Source organism: Myotis nattereri, assembly GCF_964212035.1.
Source record: "Myotis nattereri genome assembly, chromosome: 3".
Lineage (NCBI taxonomy): Eukaryota > Metazoa > Chordata > Mammalia > Chiroptera > Vespertilionidae > Myotis > Myotis nattereri.
Window position 1 is genome coordinate 204,211,498 of NC_138077.1, and position 20,082 is coordinate 204,231,579.

The 20,082-nt window shown below is 37.1% G+C and overlaps 1 protein-coding gene across 3 annotated transcripts in view; it reads left to right on the plus strand.

The window, feature by feature from the left end:
• The window catches only part of EIF4G3 (eukaryotic translation initiation factor 4 gamma 3), a 284,695-nt gene that overhangs the window by 189,308 nt on the left and 75,305 nt on the right, over positions 1-20,082 (plus strand). For all 3 annotated transcript variants that reach the window (XM_081086926.1, XM_081086927.1, XM_081086925.1), the window contains 3 exons: positions 9,936-10,024; positions 15,456-15,702; positions 18,779-18,912. In XM_081086926.1, coding sequence (XP_080943052.1) covers positions 9,936-10,024; positions 15,456-15,702; positions 18,779-18,912 — 470 coding nt within the window. The remainder of the gene's footprint in view (positions 1-9,935; positions 10,025-15,455; positions 15,703-18,778; positions 18,913-20,082) is intronic.

Below are 20,082 nucleotides of genomic sequence, written 5' to 3' on the forward strand. Positions count from 1 at the left end.
CAATTTAGCCACCATCTCAAAGACTTCCAACTATTAATAGTTGTCATTTATTCAACAGTTATGAATCTCAGAACTCTCATAATTTAAATTAATAATTATTATAATTTTTTAAAGAATTCAAGTAACATTTGAGTAATAATTGAAATATTTAAATCAGTATATCTGTTCACTTAGGGGGATACTCTCTTTGACGTATAATACTGCACATGTTAAAATACTCCATAAATTCCACAAATCACATTATTAAGTCATGTTATAACTTCTAAAAAGCATGGCTTTCCTGTATATATTAAAAATGGGGTCTACTCTAATTTTGAAACCATGCCAAGATGCAAAAAAAGTTTGTATAGTATGAAAAAAATGAAAAGGTTTTATGCACATTCACACACATAACACACATATGATTCCATATACACCAATGTTTTCCAACAGACTTTTTTTACTTTATTGTTTAATACAGTGGTTCTCAACCTGTGGGTTGCGACCCCTTTGGCGGTCGAACGAACCTTTCACAGGGGTCGCCTAAGATCATCCTGCATATCAGATATTTACATTACGATTCATAACAGTAGCAACATTACAGTTATGAAGTAGCAACGAAAATAATTTTATGGTTGGGTCACAACATGAGGAACTATATTTAAAGGGCCAGAAGGTTGAGAACCACTGGTTTAATATATACTAGTATATATTCTTTGCCCATGAATATGGATTAGTTTTGCAGTTAATAATTAAAACCCAAAGCAAGTTTTATTATAAATTTTGTAGTTAAGTGTTTTGGTTCTAAATCAAGGAGAATTATCTCATATATATGAAACACGGATTGTCAATTTTCAAAATGTAGTTGCCAGTCTGTTTTTGATAATTTTTAATATTTCTCAGAACTCTACAATGCTTCATTTATGGTTAAAATCAATTACCATTGTTCAATAATACAATTAGGAAGAATGGAAGTATTTCTCAGAAATTTACTTTTTAAAAAAAATATATTTTATTGATTTTTTACAGAGAGGAAGGGAGAGGGATAGAGAGTTAGAAACACCGATGAGAGAGAAACATTGATCAGGTGCCTCCTGTACACCCCCTACAGGGGATGTGCCCACAACCAAGGTAACATGCCCTTGACCGGAATCGAACCTGGGACCCTTCAGTCCGCAGGCTGACGCTCTATCCACTGAGCCAAACTGGTTAGAGCTAGAAATTTACTTTTTGTGTAAGTTCTTAATACCATTTGTATCAGGTCAATTTTCAAAAAAGTAGAGTACTTAAAAATTCCACATGTTTGGATTTAAGGCTGAGTAATAAATTCATCAAATATGTGAGCAACTGTAGTTGGAATAAATGGATGCTGACATTTTTTTCAGATTTTAATAATAGACTCTTAGTCTCTAAAATTTCAATTTATTTTTAGATGAATTATAACAAAATATCTTCTTAAAAGATTTTTTAAAAGTATGTTTTTATTGATTTTAGAGATAGCAAGGGAGAGAAAGAGAGAGATAGAAAAATCAATGATGGATGAGAGGATCATAGATCAGCTGTCTCCTGCACACCCCAAAAGGGATTGAGCCAGCAACCCAGGTATGTGCCCTGACTGGGAATCAAACTGTGACCTCCTAGTTCATTGATCCAAGCCCAACCACTGAGCCATGCCAGCTGGGCTAATACTACCTGATTTTAAGAATTATTATAAGCCTCGTTGATCATTACAGTGTAACATTGGCATCAAGAAAGACATCTAGCCCTGACCGGTTTGGCTCGTGGATAGAGCATTGGCCTGCGGACTCAAGGGTCCCAGGTTCGATTCCGGCCAAGGGCATGTACCTTGGTTGTGGGCACATCCCCAGTGTGGGGTGTGCAGGAGGCGGCTGATCTATGTTTCTAACTCTCTATCCCTCTCCCTTCCTCTCTGTAAAAAAATCAATAAAATATATTTTTAAAAAAAAAAGACATCTAGATCAATGAAAAAACAAAAAACATCCAGAATCCAGAAATATACCAATATAATACACAGAACATTTTTTTTTTAAATGCAAAGGTAATTCACCAGAAAAAGTATAACCTGTAATTCTCATACATTGCTGGTGGGAATATAAAATGGCACGAATACTTGGAAAATGGTCTGCAGCTTTTTAAAAATTTAACATAAACCTACATATAATCCAACCATTTCATGCTTAGGTATTTACTCAAGAGAAGTGACAACATATGTCATAAAACACTTGTACATGGATGTTCACAGCAACTTTATTTGTAATATCCCAAATGTTCATCAATAGGTGAAGAGATGAGGGACTAAGATATCACGTCTGCTAGTGTTTTATTGCTAATAGTGATTCCCTCAGATTAAAATTCCAGTACACTCATCTGCACTTTGCAATGCACTGTCAATGTGGACTCGCTGATGATCGGGCAGTGAGCTGTAGCAGTGTTGTATTTAGAGATGAAAAGCATTGAGGAGACAGGAAGATAACTACTTGTGTTGAAGTCTGTTCTCTAATTAAATCTATCTTGCTGTAGCGATTGACATTTTCTCATCTGTACTAGATTTACCTTAAATTACAATCTGTTTTGATTAAGGAAGAAGTGGCACAAAAGCATTTATTAAAAATGCAAAAATGTCTAAGACACTGCAGAAAGAGCAGTAAAATACAATACAGAGGCCCAGAAAATACGCTACTGGTCTTATTGCAATCATCTTTGTTGTCATTGCTGACAGAATTGCATAATAGCTCTGACTCAGTTGGTTGAAGCACGTCCCATCCCGTACACTAAAATGTTGTGGGTTTGACCTCTGGTCAGGGCACATACCTAAGGTTGCTGTTTCGATCCCCAGTTGCATAAATAGACTGGCCTCTGCTGAACTTTTTAGAGCAAACCTTCAACTTAGAGTTACCTTGCCATTCATTTTTCTTATTATTTGATAAACCATGCTGTAAGAGAAACAAACAAACAGCATTCTTCACTCTACCCTTCCTTGTTTAACTCCATGTCCTCTCCTGCTACAAAAACAAAAGACAGTTGGCCCTGGCAGGGTAGCTTAGTTGGTTAGAGCATTGTCCCGATATGCCAAGGTTGCTGGTTCGATCCCTGGTCAGGGCACATATAAAAATCAACCAGTGAATGCATAAATAAGTGGAACAACAAATTGCTCTCTTCTCATGCAAGTGAATTCCATTTTAAAATCTGGAATTTGGAATTTGAAGTGGCACATTTATAAGTACTTGAGACATAATAAAAAAAAGAAGACTTCTCTGTGCCTTAATTTCAAATTAATGAAAACCCATGTTTTCTTTTATGTCTTTTTGTTGATGTCATTTGTAAAAATAACACATAAGTTAGAGAAAACTCATTATAAAGTTATAATAAACACACTTTTGAATTTTGTTTTTGGTAAAATTTAAGTCTAGCTACTCATTTTGTTATATTTTTGGTACCATTGTGGTCCCTGGAGAGACTAGTTAGTACTTATTTAAGTTTCTGTGAAGCAGTCATAGAACAGAAAGCCTGTTTTTAACAAATAATGGAAAATATAATTACCAAGCCATTCTTACATTTCAAATAGCAGCCTCTGAGAAGATGCTGGAAAACACTGATAGACTTACTCTCCAGTGTACATTGGTTGACATTTCTCAGTGATCCATCATTACATATTTTAGCACTATCATATTCTTTTCCAGTTCATTTACATCACCATTGTTAAAACTTACCCTTCTCTCACCTGAGTTTCTTTGTTCTGCCCCAGTTTCTTAGATAAATTACCAAATTTTCCAGATTCTCATGAGGGTCTGTAGAAGAAAAAAAGGTAAACTAGAAGGCCCAGCCTCAAGAAACTCTATACGAAATTCTTGAATATGATGGAATCAGAACAATTTAGTTCCAGCTTTTAGGAATTCAAAGCCAGGAGAAAAAGTAAAATAAAATGTGGAGAGAGAAAAAGACAGAAAAGAGAAGGGATTAGAACTGGGTGTTAAGAGTGGGAACTCTCAATGAAAGTTCTATTATTGGAACATTCTATTCTTTATGTATAACTCTATGACCATGCATTTGGGCCCTTCCCTGACCAGTAGTAAAGGATGTATTCTTAATAAGCCTTCATGGCCTCTTAGTTTTGTGTCACCTTCTGTCCAGAGACTGAGCCACTGGATACATTAATCCCAAGTCTCAAAGCTAAAGAGTTCATGTTATATTCCAGAAGAATAAAGAGCTAGAAGGAAGACTTTTTATAATTCAGGTTCTCTTACCGGGGTTTTATGTGGCCACAGGATCTTCAGCTGGTCTGCTCGTTTCAGGCACTGCCAGAAAAAATGGAAATCTCCTCCCAACCCAGAAATCCTCTCCAGAAAAGTAGAAAAGAAAGAAAATAGTTTTATTATTGAATAAGCATTATGACTGCAGTGAACATCATAGGCAACCCACTAATGAGATAGCAGAGAGAAGGAAAGCTCCGCCTTTGGTAAAGCCAGGCATATATGATCTATTTTCATATGTATTCTCAAGATGATGAAAATTGGTCCTCATGTAGCAGGACTGTTCCAGCACCATTGCTCTTAGATCTGATTTAGCCTAAATTCTCCTGGTAGTTGTCCATCTGTGTTAGTTGTCTTTATCCAAAGGAAAAATTATTCTTTTCATATGTTCATGACAAGCAGGTGGTTGGTCACAGAGCCAGGTGGCTAGGAGAGAGAAACATTTCTGAGTTGTAAAGCTGACAAGAGGCTTCTTTAGCTTAAAAAAAAAATAACACATACATCAAAGATAGAGGAACGGTTTACAATTCCAATCTTTCTCTAGGCAAAAGTCTAAGAAAAGGGAGGGTGGAAAAGGCCTCTCCTTTTTGGCACGAGAAAAATTTGAAATTTTTTAAAACCTTACAATTTACTTATGTACCGACCTGACTAGTAAATACTAAATAAGTAATGAAGAAATTTTAAAGAGAATCAAGTTTAAGTTTATCAACATGATATCTTTAGTAAAAGTTGTTTTCAGTCCTACATTGCATAGCTAGTGAAATACCTTGAGATTAAAAGGTTACCTGTCTGTCCCTGGCCAGTGTTTTCTCAGTGGTTAGAGAGTCAGCCCTTGGATCAAAGGGTCGTGGGTTTGGTTCCTGGTCAAGGGCAAATACCTGGTTTTTCAATCCCCAGTTGCATAAATAGACTGGCCTGGTTTGCAGGGTCCCCATTGAAGTGTGTGTGGGAAACAACCAACCAATCAATGTGTGTCTCTCACATCAATTGTGTGGGTTTTTTGTTTTGTTTTTTAAATATATTTTTATTGATTTTTTACAGAGAGGAAGGGAGAGAGATAGAGAGTCAGAAACATCGATGAGAGAGAAACATCGATCAGCTGCCTCCTGCACACCTCCAACTGGGGATGTGCCCGCAACCAAGGTACATGCCCTTGACCAGAATCGAACCTGGGACCTTTCAGTCCGCAGGCCGACGCTCTATCCATTGAGCCAAACTGGTCTTGGCTGGGGTTTTTTCTCTCTCTCCCTTCCTCCCTCCCTCTCCATACCCCCCTTCCACTCTCTAAAAAATCAATAAAAAAAAGATTCTCGGGTGAGGATTAACAAAACAAAAAAGGTTACCTGTCATACTTATGTAAAGACTGACAAGACTAAAAGAAATAAGAATACCCAAGATATGGGAATATTATTATGGCAGTGATGTTTGTCATTCTTGTACTTACTGTGCAACATTTCTGATATCTCTCAGAGTCAGGATTCTAGACTAGAAACTGTGACTTTTAACTACTTGAAGATTCTCTAAGAACTGATACTCCTGCAAAGAAAAGGAAGAGAGTATATGTTTGATAACGTTTTTACAGAGTCGTTTCTCGGGATGCCTTATATTCCATAACTACTCTTGATTCTTCCATTTTTATACGATCTACCATCCTCCTATATAATAAAAGGGTAATATGCAAATTGACCGAATGGAGGAACGACCAGTCACTATGACGTGCACTGACCACCAGGGGGCAGACGCTCAACGCAGGAGCTGCCCCCTGGTGGTCAGTGTGCTCCCACAGGGGGAGCGTCACTCAGCCAGAAGCTGGGCTCATGTCTGGTGAGTGCAATGGCAGTGGCGGGAGCCCCTCCCGCCTCTGTGGCAGCGCTAAGGACGGACGTTGCCCAAGGGCTCCCAGACTGCGAGAGGGCACAGGCTGGGCTGAGGGACACCCCCGGGTGCATGAATTTTGTGTACCGGGCCTCTAGTTTTATATAGCAGTTTCTCAGGGGTTGGGAAGACTACTTTTGCAATTTTACATGGGTTTAATAACACCCAGTACATATATGAATCTTGTATACTGTTCCCCTTTCTTCAAGTCCAGTAGTTATCTCCTAGGTTGCACACAGAGAGTTGTTAGCTCTTAATTTGCAAGAGTAGCCACTTGACTCCAATAGAACCTATATATATAAAGTAAATGAGGCCCTAGCTGGTTTGGCTCAGTGGCTAGAGCTTCAATCTGTGGACTGAAGAGTCCCAGGTTTGATTCCAGTGAAGGGTACCTGCTCAGGCTGTGGGCTCAATCCCCAATAGGGGGCGCACAGGAGGCAGCCAGTCAGTGATTCTCTCTCATCATTGATGTTTCTATCTCTCTCCCTCTCCCTTCCTCTCTGAAATCAATAAAAATATACTTTAAAAATAAAGTAAATGAGAATAAGGGACTCTTTCATTTTCAGGTGTGACTTACCAGGCATCTTACAGATAATCAGAAAAACATAACTGCATTGTGCTTTCTTTTTAAAATGAAATCATTGCTAGTTATAACAGTTCTTATGAGGCATAATTTTCTGGAGTCTGTATTCCATTCATGGGGTGCAAGTTGAAAATGGGAACATTTCTAACTTAATGCAATTCTTGACATAAATTCTGAAACATCTAACAGAAAAGACAAGCTTCCTAAAACCTAATGATTACGCTTGCCTGAGTCCCCAGTGTTTTTCTGAATGTATACCTTAGCCATTTCATAAAATGAGCTCTGAAGAAAAACATGATTTTTCTACCAATGATCTAAAAATTTGTAAAAAAAATCTTTAAATCGTTGTATTGCTTTTCTGTTTATATTTGCTTATTTTATATTTTAAAGTAGTAGAAATTAAATGTGCCTATAAGAGTTGAGTTTTTATGGGTGCTAAGGAAGGCTGCTTTAGGCAGCTCTAAGTTCATATTAGTTATGAATCTCATGCAGAGATTGTCACTTGTCCTGTGGTGCTTTAATGCAGCACAAGAAGGAAAGAATCTTTGTCTTTGTTTTCAGAATATCAGTAATAGCTCTTTCACACAGTGCTGTTCTTTGTTCAGTCAGCACATCTGCATGCCCAGCCTACGGGAGGAGGTTTTCTTGGCCCTACGGATGATGCCTTAAAAAAATACTTTAAGTACAGGAATAACCCAGTCAAATCAATTATTTAGAACAGCCATCATTCAGTCAGTATATACATGATGTGTTAAAGAATCAGAGCAATGAATTAAGAGACTATCTCATAGTTAAATAAATGCAGTAGTAAGGGCCTAATCTAAGGTGTAGGTACTGGGAATGGACTAGAAAGGAAAGAAAAATCCGAGACAGTGCCTTAATTCCCTTATTTTAACAAGTTCTGAAATAATTGTCTTTTAAATGAGGGAGTGGGTATCTGTTTCTCTCCCTCCCTCCCTTCCTCTTCCTCCCCCCTTCTGCTAGCATACCCAAATTTTACTGCATATCTCCATCAAAAATGGTAGGAGAGGGGATGTTTATCACAATTTCACGAGACACTAGGTGTGGTATGTCTGTCTTTCTTCAGTTTTTAAAAGGACTTGAGGATCTCTTAAAGAAGTATGTGATTTCTCTCACTTCTAGCTGAGAATTACTGCTTTAAAGTAAAACATTAAGCCACTTACAGAGAGTAACAATCCCTGCTACGTAAGTAGCTTTTTTTTTTTTTTTTTTTTTTTTTGTAGAGCATACTAAATGTTATGCATTACCCATGGAAGAAATGTGTTTATGTTTTTGTGTTGAGTACATTTGATATGTTCTTGGGTTTTGTTATTTAGAAGCAGGGTAAGTTTATATTTGATCCCAAAGAATCATCCAGAAAGTGTTCTTCTTCTTTTCCATGAATGGAATTTAGAGCTCAATTCATGCATATATGGAACAAAATTTGAAATGAAATGTACAGGTTCCTCAAACTCTTAAAAAGGATTCTGCTGTGGAAGCAGAATTAATCATACGCATTTGGGAGAGATGCACATAAAACAGATGGTTTTATAAATCAGAAAGTCCATTAAAAAAATGAAGAGATCACTGCATGCATACATACATGAACATATACTTAGCAAAAGACTGCGAGGCAATAGCAGATTTAAACCCACCCACAGTCACTGTAATCTGAGCTTCATACTTTGAGGAAATCGTTTACCTTGAGTAGGCCAGAAAGGAAGAATAACAGCTGGTCTAATAATGTTTTCTTGTTCAGTGCGGTTCCTGGGAGGAAGGGTAAAGAAAAATTGGTTTGCGCTTGGCTGCTGTGGCTCGGTGGTTGAGCATCGACCCATGAACCAGGAGGTCATGGTTTGATTCTTGGTCAGGGTACGTGCCCGGATTGCAGGTTCAATCCTAGTTGGAGGTATGCAAGAGGCAGCCAGTTGATGATTCTCTCTCGTCATTGATGTTTCTATCTCTCTCTCCTTTTCCCTTCCTCTCTCTGAAAATCAATAAAAACATATTTGAAAAAAGAAAAATTGGTTTGAGGTGTAACAAAGGAGTTTATGGTGTTATTGGGTTTTTTTAATGGTACAGTAATTTGAGAAGAGTGTTAAATGTCTCCTTTTTGTTGTCCCCCAAGACAGTATTAGTATTCCTATTCTGTTCTTCCAAAAAAGATTTGAGGCTGTCCCAGAGAAACAGTTGGTTCAGTCTAAATGAATGATCTTGTATTTCTGTAGAGAATCAGCTTGGTGTTTATTCACTTTTGATAATGTCTCTATTAAGTGGCTTTTCTTTGACTCCTCTTCCCTACCCACCTGCCTGTAATACCTCATTTCTACCTGTTGACTCATGTGTTGCCTTCTATAGGTTCCTTTAATGTAATCTATTTGCTGTCTGATGTTTAAATTGTACATTCAAGTGTTGGATGATTTTGGAATTTGTAAGAAAAATTAATTTTTTAAAATTCTTTGTAAGCCTTATTTTTCATCTAGATCTTCTGATGCAATAGAATAATTCAGTAAAAATAGTTTTCTTTCTTAATTATCACCCCAGCAATGTAAAAGGCTGAGCCAACAATATTGATCTGAAATGAGAACTGAATGCTGTAGAAGTGTTGCCTATCAAATGAAACCTTAAAGTTTCCTTTTGTCTAGAAAGCTTTAAAAAACAGAATCTGAGATTCACTATTTTTGTAGCTCAAAAGGAACCTTAGATATCATCTAATCTCACTCTTATACTATAGTTGAATGTGCAGGGGCCTGAGAAGTACAACTTGCTTATGATCACATAGGTGATGAGCAATAGAAGCAGGCCCGTGTCTAGAATTGACTAGTAGGCCAGTTTCCTATATTGATAATCACCATTTACTGAATTATGAGCCTGGGTATGTCCTAACCATGAAGTAAGTAGGAGGGGGAACTTATGCCACTCATGGAAGTCTACATGAGCTGATGAGAATAATTTGTGCCCAAGACATTTGCCATTGCAACCTGTGGGCCACACTACACAGTTGTTCACTTTATCATTCATCTGTCTCCTCAGTATGGGTGAAAGCCCTCTTTTCTTCTCCTAAATTTGAATACAAATATTATTTAGACCAGTGGTTGCTAATTGGTGGTCCGCGGACCACTGATGGTCCGTGAGGTCCAAAAGGTTGGCAACCGCTGATTTAGACCTAATATTTCCAAACATAACTTTGCAGTGGGAAGTAATGGTAGCCTGATCTTGTATTTCAGCTCAGACAGCTATAACTGCACCAAAGATGTGGAAGAAACCAAAAGATCGGACCCGAACCACTGAAGAGGTGTTAGAAGCAGAATTGGAGGTAAGGGGCAGCAATAAGTCTCTTTAGCCTATCTTCAGAACAATGGTGCCATTTCCCAAGACAAGTTTATACCTCTTTCTTGATACTGTCTTCCAGGCAGAATTTGATATATCAAGTTCAATGTCTGACTTTTTAAAAGTACATTTACAGAATTTGAAAAGATTTTCAGTAGCATGTTCAGTTTCATTGAATTCTTGTCTCTCTTTCAAATACCTCTTCTAAAATGGCAAAAAATAAGTTATTAATTTTTGGTTAACCCTTTTGTCCCTTTAATTGGATTTTTCCTTATATTAACCAGATGGAAAGACTAATCCAATACAGAAAAATGGAGCCCTGGCCAGTTTGGCTCAGTGGATAGAACATCAGTCTGTGGACTGCAGGGTCCTGGGTTTGATTCCAGTCAAGGGCACATGTCTGGGTTGCAGGCTCAGTCCCCAGTTGGGGGTGTGCAGGAGGCAGCCAATCAATGATTCTCATCATTGATGTTTCTCTCTTTCTCTTCCTTCCTCTCTGAAATCAATAAAAATATATTTTTAAAAAAAGAAAAATGAAGATAGTTCTTTCAAATAAATACCCATTAATAATAGTGATAAAAGTCATCAGGAAGATTTTAGGGAAATTTATTTGAATCTGTCATCTTTTAACGTCATCTCAATAAGATAACTTTTCACATATGGTTTGTTCATTTGAACTAAGCCACACCGATTTTGTAATAGCACATCAGGTCCAGATGATGTGAGGAAGAAACATGGGCAGATGTTAGTCTTAAGTAGTGCTCTCACAATCCATAGTCTGCAATCTCAGTATTTTTAGTGCTGTGTACTGCAGCTCATAAATGAAGAGTAGCTGCCTTAGCCAGTTTTGGCTCAGTGGAAGCAGCATTGTCCCACAGACTAAAGGGTCTCGAGTTCAATTCTGGTCAAGGGCAGGTACCTCAAAGTTCACTGACCTTGGTTGCAGGCTTGATCCCCAGCGGCCTCCCTTCCCCTGTTGGGGCACTTGCGGGGCAACCAATCGATGTGTCTATCTCACATCAATATTTCTATCTCTCTGTCTCTTCTCTTCCACTCTCTCTAAAAATCAGTGGAAAAATATCCTCGGGTGAGGATTAACAAAAAGTAATAATAATAAATTAAAAATGAAGAGTAATATAAACTATCTCTTTTTTTCTTTTTGAACTCTTCTAACTATTAAAATTTTACTGAATTTTTAACATGATAATATTATGTGCAGAAATTATTTTAAAATCACTTTAAATACATTTGTTTCATAAGGTTTTTGTGTCTAGTTATAATTCTTACCCTCTTCAAGCAGCTCACACAGTACCTCTTTGTTAATTCTCCCTATCCTGTCATTGCTATTATATGATGCTCTGTTGATGTCACAGTTAGTCCCATAGCAACCACAAAAATATTTCATAGATGTGATTTTATTGTGGTTACTGGGATAAGAATTGGCAGTAACTTATAGTGGTGCAAATAGTAGTTGCACTTCTTGTGGATGAACAAGAAAATGTTGCTTTTATAGAGAATAAAATACCTTCCAGAGGCAGGACAATCATTTATATGCCCTTCAAACTGATTACTCTTTAGATTCAGCTGTGTGTGTGTTTGTTTTTTTGTTAGCTTTCTCTTATTATGCATCATGTTTCTTTGCCTTGTGGCTAGATTTCTAAGCATTACTGAATATTAAATGAGTAGACACCATTCCTGTGCCTTCACATATTCACCCTCTTTAGGGAATGGATCCCATAGGAAATAGTTCAGGCTTTGTGGACTGCATGATCCCTGGCACACTTTCCCAGCTCTACTGCTGTAACCCAAAAGCAGCCATAGACGTGTGTAAACTAATCAGCATGGCTATATTTTAGCAAAACTTTATTAATTAACACTGAAATTTCATATAATATTCATGTGTCATAAAATATTATTCAGCCCTAACTGGTTTGGCTCAGTGGATAGAGCATCAGCCTGCGGACTGAAGGGTCCCAGGTTCGATTCTGGTCAAGGGCATGTACCTTGGTTGCGGGCACATCCCCAGTAGGAGGTGTGCAGGAGGCAGCTGATCGATGTTTCTTCCTCATCGATGTTTCTAACTCTCTATTCTTCTCCCCTCCTCTCTGTAAAAAAATCAATAAAGTATATTTAAAAAAATAAAAATAAAAGAATATTTAAAAATATATATTATTCAGATTTTTTTAACCATTCTGAATGTAAAAATCACTCTTAGCTTTGACACGATAGAAAACAAGTGATGAGCCATGTGGCCCATGAGCCATATAGTTTGCTAAAACCTGGTTTAGATTATCATTCTTCATACATGAGAACTATTTTGACTCATTCTGAACCAATCACTTTTTTCTTAACCTTATATTTTCTAAGTATAATAAAAAGGCATTTGGTCATTTGCAGACAGGCTTTTTTCAGAAATCCAACTTCCTTTCATAAAATTGAGCATTTATTAAAGTACCTTAGTACACACTGGCTGTCATTGTCTTCATTTTCACTGGTCGTCAAGCTCTCCTTAGGAAGGTTTTAGCCCTTTCAGGTATTGGCCTATTTTAGATTATATATTGGGTTGTTCAATATTGTAAATACTTTATTACATTATTTAAATTATAGCATAGAAAGATAGCATAAAAGATGATTCCTCTTAAAAATTTTAGTCAAGGCATCTTAAAATTTGTTTTAAAATTTTAGGACATTTCATTATTTGTTACATACATTGTTGTCAATCTGATTTTTTAGCATTTTAAAAAACTCATGCATTAAATAGGCAGTTTTTTCAACTAAATTCTTTAAACAAATTCCTATAAAAAGTTCACTTCTGACAGTCCAACCAATAAGGTACTTTTTTAAAATCTGATTTCCTGAGTAAACAATTTCAGAATTCTTAGACATTTACAAATTAGTTGAATAGAGCTTTTTCCTGCTGAAAGAAAAAAAAAACATTAGAAATATTTAATGCACTATTTTTGTGGGTTCCCTTGAAAAATATACCTTTTTTAAATGTATTTTTATTGATTTCAGAGAGGAAGGGAGGAGGGAGAAAGGCAGATAGAAACATCAGTGATGAGAGAGACTCATTGATCGGCTGCCTCCTACATGCCCTGTACTGGGGATCGAGCCCACAACCCAGGTATGTGCCCTTAACTGGAATTGAACCCAGGACCTTTCAGTTGTAGGCCAACACTCTGTCCACTGAACCAAACCAGCTGGGGCGAAAAATATACCTTTTAACAATGTGCCTCAGATACCTTAGAGATTCTGTGTTCTCTGAATTATTGTTAGTTATTCATGCAATAACTTATACTGCTTTTTCCACTTAGAAGTTAACTTTTCAAGTGATACATTCTCCTTTAATATCCAATAGATTATTCATAGTTTATTGATTTTATGATGTTTATTGATGGACATTGAAATTTGAATTCATATAATATTCACATGTTATAAAATTCTTCGGGATTTTTTCAACCATGACAACCTCTACACAAACCTCTACACAAAATGCTGTTCTTTAAAACAGCATTTTTTCACATTTTAACAAGATCCAAATTAAGGATTCTATGTAATTGTATATAGAATAACAGTATACTGCTGTTTAAAGAGTATTCTGCTGTTTAATAAGCTTTAGTGCCATTTACATGTCACATTATTAAAGATCTTCTTGATGACCTGTACTTAATTTTAAAGTGGTATTGCAGTTCATTATGACTTCATTTAGACTGTAGTAGAATATACAATAAGAAAAAGTAAGGCTGCTAGCTCATGATTCAAACTTAGTAGATCTTGTTTTTCTCAAAGTCGAAAAGATTATCTATTTTCTGCCATGTTTTATAAAAAGAAATCATTTCAGCCTTTATTTTTTTGGATTTTTTGTGTTTGTCTTTCTTTTGAAGGCTACCCTACTGTCTTCCTCTTACCATACTGTCTCCCCCTGTTCATGTAGCGAGAAAGTGTGTGTGTGTTTGTGTACTTAACTATTCCATTGTAGAAACAAGACCTAAAAACTATCTGTTTCTGCTTATCACATTTTTAAATTTAGTATATTTTCATCATTATCTAATGTAGTGATTCCCAAAGTGGGTGCTACCGCCCCCTGGTGGGTGCTGCAGCGATCCAGGAGGGCGATGATGGCCACAGGTGCATTTGTTTTAACTTTTTTTTGTATTACCTTTCTATTCTGAGTTCAATAAATAGTTTCATAATTTCAAACTTCAATGTTTCTAATTTACACCTTTCTTTACTATATTTTACGAAAAAGGTAGAAACATTAATACATATATCTTTCTGTTTAATTGCTATTAAAATTTTAAACAAATTAATTTCCAGGGGGCACTGAGAAATATTTTTTCTGGAAAGGGGGCGGTAGGCCAAATAAGTTTGGGAACCACTGATCTAATGTATGGTAGGAGAAATTTACTAATAATACCTGTTATAATTACTGTAACAAAGTAGGATTTGTAACTCTTTAATTTTTAAATAAACATAATTTCATAAATCAATTGGAGTAACCACTTTCTGGAGTATATGACATTCTTTTACACAACTTTCTGTTGAAGCAATTCAACAGTGTCTATTTTTTTACTCTCCTTGTGCAAATTTATCAGCTGGAATGCCTATTTCCTCTGAGCACTTTTTTCAAAGGCTTATTTTCAGAGTGCTTACCCTTCATGAAAAAGAAAGAGGCTTAAAGTTCATGAAGAACTTGTCCTCATGTGTTTTGAAAGTTCATATGGCCCTTAAGAAATCCATTTTTTGATAACTTGAACTGAAATAGTGAAAACTATTATGGTGAATAACTCGGTCCTATTTTGCTTTTTAAAAATAGTCAGGATGCACTAGGACCCAGATTTCTTCCTAGGGGATACATTTCAAGCATTTTTTTCATACATTATTTGAATAAGGTCACAGTCTCAGAGTATTCTAATAGTCAATAAACAAAATAGATTTTACCTAACAAATGGTGTCCATGTAAAACGAGAGATGAGCAGCTTTGTGGGACTTAGTTACTTTAAACTATTCATTGAACTTTATTTTGCCGCCAGAGGACAGCACAAAAAATACCCTGTAGTGTTTCTTTTTATATTTGCGGAGCTGTAGTGGTAAGGGTAGTCATGTTTTAGATTTTTGACTTGGACTGTTTCATGTCCTTCAAGTGCCAAGGATTACCGGTTCTTTCCTTTCTAATCTTTGGTACATTTAGATTTCATTAGTCATGTTAAAGCATTTCAGTAGCCATTTGAATTATCTGCACTATCCCCGGAGATGAAATGAGAAAGTGTTTTTGAGTAAACTTACCTTCCTAGTATCCTGTGCCGCACACAGACATCCTTATCTTGAGTGGCGAGTTTTCCTATCCTCTTGAAGAGGGTTAGGTGTATTTACACACAGTGAAAAAAATATAACCTCTGTGTTCACTTATGCTTTAGCTTACAGTTGAAGAGGAACTTTCAGGTGACAAAATACTTGAATCTGAGCAGGATAAAATGAGCCAAGGCTTTCATCCTGAGAGAGATTCCTCAGACCTAAAAAAAGTGAAAGCTGTGGAAGAAAATGGAGAAGAAGCTGAGCCTGTACGTAATGGTGCTGAGAGTGTTTCTGAGAGCGAAGGAATAGATGCTAATTCAGGCTCCACTGATAGTTCTGGTGAAGGGGTCACATTCCCATTTAAACCAGGTAAGTGTATCCTGTCTTCCTGTGTACATCTTTCCTTTTTCCCTTTGTTCTACTGCAATATTAGAGAAATGTTGCCTCTTTCTAGTGAAATAGTGGATGGAAGGAAGAAGCTTATCATAGTGTAGCATTTAAAGAACAGATCAGCAGGCAAAAGTTAGTCATTAGCAAATCCAGAGAGTTCTGTGTTGGTGGAAGTGATGTCTGATGCTAGTGTTCTGCTTTTGCTGGCGTTGGAAGTGCAGCTGGCAAAGAGAATCAGCCAGCGGTAGGCTGGTTGGCTTCCACAATGCATGTTTAATTTTACTGTGAAAGGGATATTTCAGATACGACCATGTCCCTTGAGAGTGTACTCATCATTTCACAAGGCTTGAACTCCAGTAATGAGTCAGGGGCAGTCAGATTGTATCACTGAGCATCTGAAGGATGGGAAGTGCCCTGTGAAATATATGATAAACCTGAGAAAGTCTCGCAGCTTTAAACATCATCAAATATATTACACTTCTGTCCCAATACTCTGTAACCAGGATTGACTGAGGTTGTGGAGATATTTGGTGTGGTGGAGAATCATGGTTGGTTCGTTTGATAGAAAATTTGGGGTAGGGGAAGTTTTTCTTAGTATGCCAAATCTGGAGTGACTTCTGTTTTGAGGTAGGGTTTGAATGTAAGATATCAGACTTCAGAAATAATCTAAACCAGTGTATTTCAAACTGAATGTTTAAAACCATTTAATAGGTTGTGAAATTAATTTAGTGAGTTAAAACCAACAATTTTTTAAGAGGAAAATACAGTAAAAAATGTCAGTGTGACCCTGGCCAGCGGGTTGGAGTGTTACCCCATACACCAAAAGGTTATGGGTTTGAATACCAGTCAGGCACATCCCTAGGTTCAATCCCTACTTGGGCCAGTGCAGGAGGCAGCTAATCAATACCTCTCTCTCCCCCACTCTCTAAAATTGGTAAAAACATATCCATGGGTGAGGATTAAAGGGGGGAAATGTCAGTACATTACATGTAGTAAGGGTAATATTGTTTCAGAAACTTATTTATGTTTGTTCTGAGTCATGAAGTCATTATATTTCTTGCTGTGAGTTGTAGTCAAAAATGTTTGAAAGTCATTGATTAATACTCCCTTAATATACTGCACTTACTGCTGCTAATGGTCTTTATGAAATTGTAAGATTATGCGATTGTAATTTTTTTTAACTTTAGAACTCTGAAATTACTTCTAAAGATCTAGGCTTGTATCATATTACCATGCATTTGTGGCCACCACCAATCCTTCAGGAAACTGATACACTATTGTCATTTTTAGGACTGTGGATTATATTTTTATATTTCAGTTTGGCAAGGAAAAAATGCACAACTATAACCCCAACTGCCTATTACTCCTGTAATGTACACTAACAGTAATTGGGGGAAAAGGCAATTTAAAATTTAGATCCAGTAAACTACCTTTTAACGAATATAATATGCTAATAAAGATTTGGTTAAAAACTGTAAAATTCTCACAGACTGTCAGTAAGTCTATGACCTACACATTAGGAACCACTAATAAAAGAAGTGAGCTGTCATGAAGTGAGCTGAGGCCTGATTTTGATGAGAGTTTTGTTAATTAAAAGAAAAAAATAGTGCCCTGGCCAGTGTGGCTCCGTTAGTTGGGCATCACACCATGCACTGAAAGGTTGCTAGTTCATTTCCCTGTCAGAGCACATACCTGGGTTGCAGGCTTGATTCCCCAATCAGGGATATGCAGGAGACAGCCAATCAATGTCCCAATTTCACACTGATGTTTCTCTCTCTCTCCCTCCTTCTCCCATCCTCTCTCTAAAAGTAAATTAAAAAATCTTAAAAAAAAGAAGAAAAAATTGTGACTTGTATTTTATTTAATAAAAATTCTAAGAAATTTTCTATCTTTATATAATGAGAATAGGGTTGTAAGTAATGAAAGCCTTAACAATAATAATAGTAGAAAAGCAGTGTTAATATTAAAAATATTAGCTGAGCCCTAACCGGTTTGGCTCAGTGGATAGAGCGTCGGCCCGCAGACTGAAGGGTCCCAGGTTCGGTTCCAGTCAGAGGCATGTACCTTGTTGCTGGCACATCCCTAGTAGCGGGGTGTACGTGAGGCAGCTGGCCGATGTTTCTCCCTCATCGATGTTTCTAAGTCTCTATCCCTCTCCCTTCCTCTCTGTAAAAACTCAATAAAATATATTTTAAAAAATATTAGCTGAGAAGTGTTTAGTATCATGATTTTTAGAGAAAGATATGTGCATCTCCAGTTTAGTTGGCTCAGCCAGCAAGTACATTATTTTATTTTTTTCAGATTCAACTATAGTCAGGGATAAAAAATTCTTTAGCGCCTTAAGCATTTCAGAATCTTTTTTTTAACATACATATATTTTTTATTGATTTCAGAATGGAAGGGAAAGAAATAGAAAAATAGGAGCATCATTGATGAGAGAGAATCATTTATTGGCTGTCTCCTGCACATCCCCGGGGGTGGGGGTGGGGGGGGAGTGGGGGAGATTGAGCCCACAACCTGAGCATGTGCTGTTGGCCAGAATCGAACCTGGGACCCTTTAGTCCGCAGGCGATGCTCTATCCACTGAGCCAAACCAACTAGGGCCAGAATCTTAAATAAGTTATTTGTTATTGTGTTTTGTGTCTTTTTACATTTTTCTCCAAAATAACATTTCCAAGTGAATAACTAAAGTATTCTTTTTCCTGAAACCAAGAGTACTAGCAAGTTCCTTATTTCTGAGTTGTTTATTGGCATGGTAATTTATTTTATGAGGATTATTAAATGGCCCTGGCCAAAGGCTGCTTAATGTGTTTATGAATGGTTCCTATATCAACTTACTTCAGCTCACTTTACTATCCAGGGGTACCCAGAAGGAATAAAAGAACAAATGACAGTTTAAAATCTTTACATGGCATTTTCTGACTGTAGCTCAGTATTTCCTTTGTGTTTGTTTATGATGAGATAAAGTAAATATTGGAATCGGATTTGTATTTTTACTGGATATACATATAATGACCTCATAGACAGTTTGTTCTGTCTGCATGCCTTTTTCTAGAATCCTGGAAGCCTGCTGATACTGAAGGCAAGAAGCAGTATGACAGGGAGTTTTTGTTGGACTTTCAGTTCATGCCAGCCTGTATACAGAAACCAGAGGGTCTGCCTCCCATCAGTGATGTAGTTCTTGACAAGGTAAGCTGTGTACTCAGGTAGTGATATCTTTTTGGTGGGAACTGTTTTTGTTTGTGTGTGTTTTTATATTTTACTGATTTTTTTTTTAGAGAGAAAGGAAGGGAGAGGGAGAGAGAAACATAGATGTGAGAGGGGAACATGAATTGGCTGCCTCCCACACATACCCCACCGGGGATCGAGTGGGAAACACAGGCGTGTGCCCTTACTCAGCAATTGAACCAGCAACTTTTCTGTACACAGGGCAATGCCCAACCAGCTGATCCACACCAGCCAGGACAAGAATGGGTTTTTATTATCAGTGCAAATATGTGAAGTATGAGCAATTTTTAGGAATTGTAAGACTAAATGGTGTTTCAATTAAAATATATAATGTTTAAGAGTTAAAGTTTTCCTAAATATTATTGGATTGTCAAATTTCTTATAATAATAATGGGGTTTGACCCATATTTGAGTGATAAAGCTTTAAAATTTTTTAATTGTCTGCTTATTATAGCTATTTTTTACTGATGTGGTGAAAATTGTCGGTTTGGCTAATATAGCTAAAGTGAAAGTGATACCGACCTCTTTCCCCACTGTCCTGCAATTTCAGTATGGAATTAGAATGCCATTGAGGGCAGGTCAGAAACTTAGGAAGGTAGATCAAACTGAAATAGGAGTCAACATAATTCAAGTAATGTATATCTCAAAATTCCCCCAATAGATTCTTGTAATGATTAGTCTAATCCTCTGCATATAAATAGGCATCCTTTATCTTCACATCTGACCTTAATGGTGCATACAGAAAATTAGTACAGTCAGTGTTTATTTTGTACTAGAGGCTTGATGCATGAAATTCGTGCACTTTGGGGGGTGGGGGTCCCTCAGCCCGGCCTGCACCCTCTCACAGTCCTAGAGCCCTTGGGGGATGTCTGACTGACGGCTTAGGCCTGCTCCTTGCTCAGTCCCAATTGGCCAGACCCTAGCAGCAAGCTAATCTACTGGTTGAAGCATCTGTCCCCTAGTGGTCAGTGCAGGTCATAGCGACTGGTTGACCGGTCAACTGTGTGCCCCCTGGTGGTCAGTGCACATCATAGTGGTTGAGAGGCCTTAGCATATCATTAGCATATTACGCTTTGATTGGTTGTACAGAGGACTGGACACTTAGCATATTAGGCTTTTATTATATAGGAT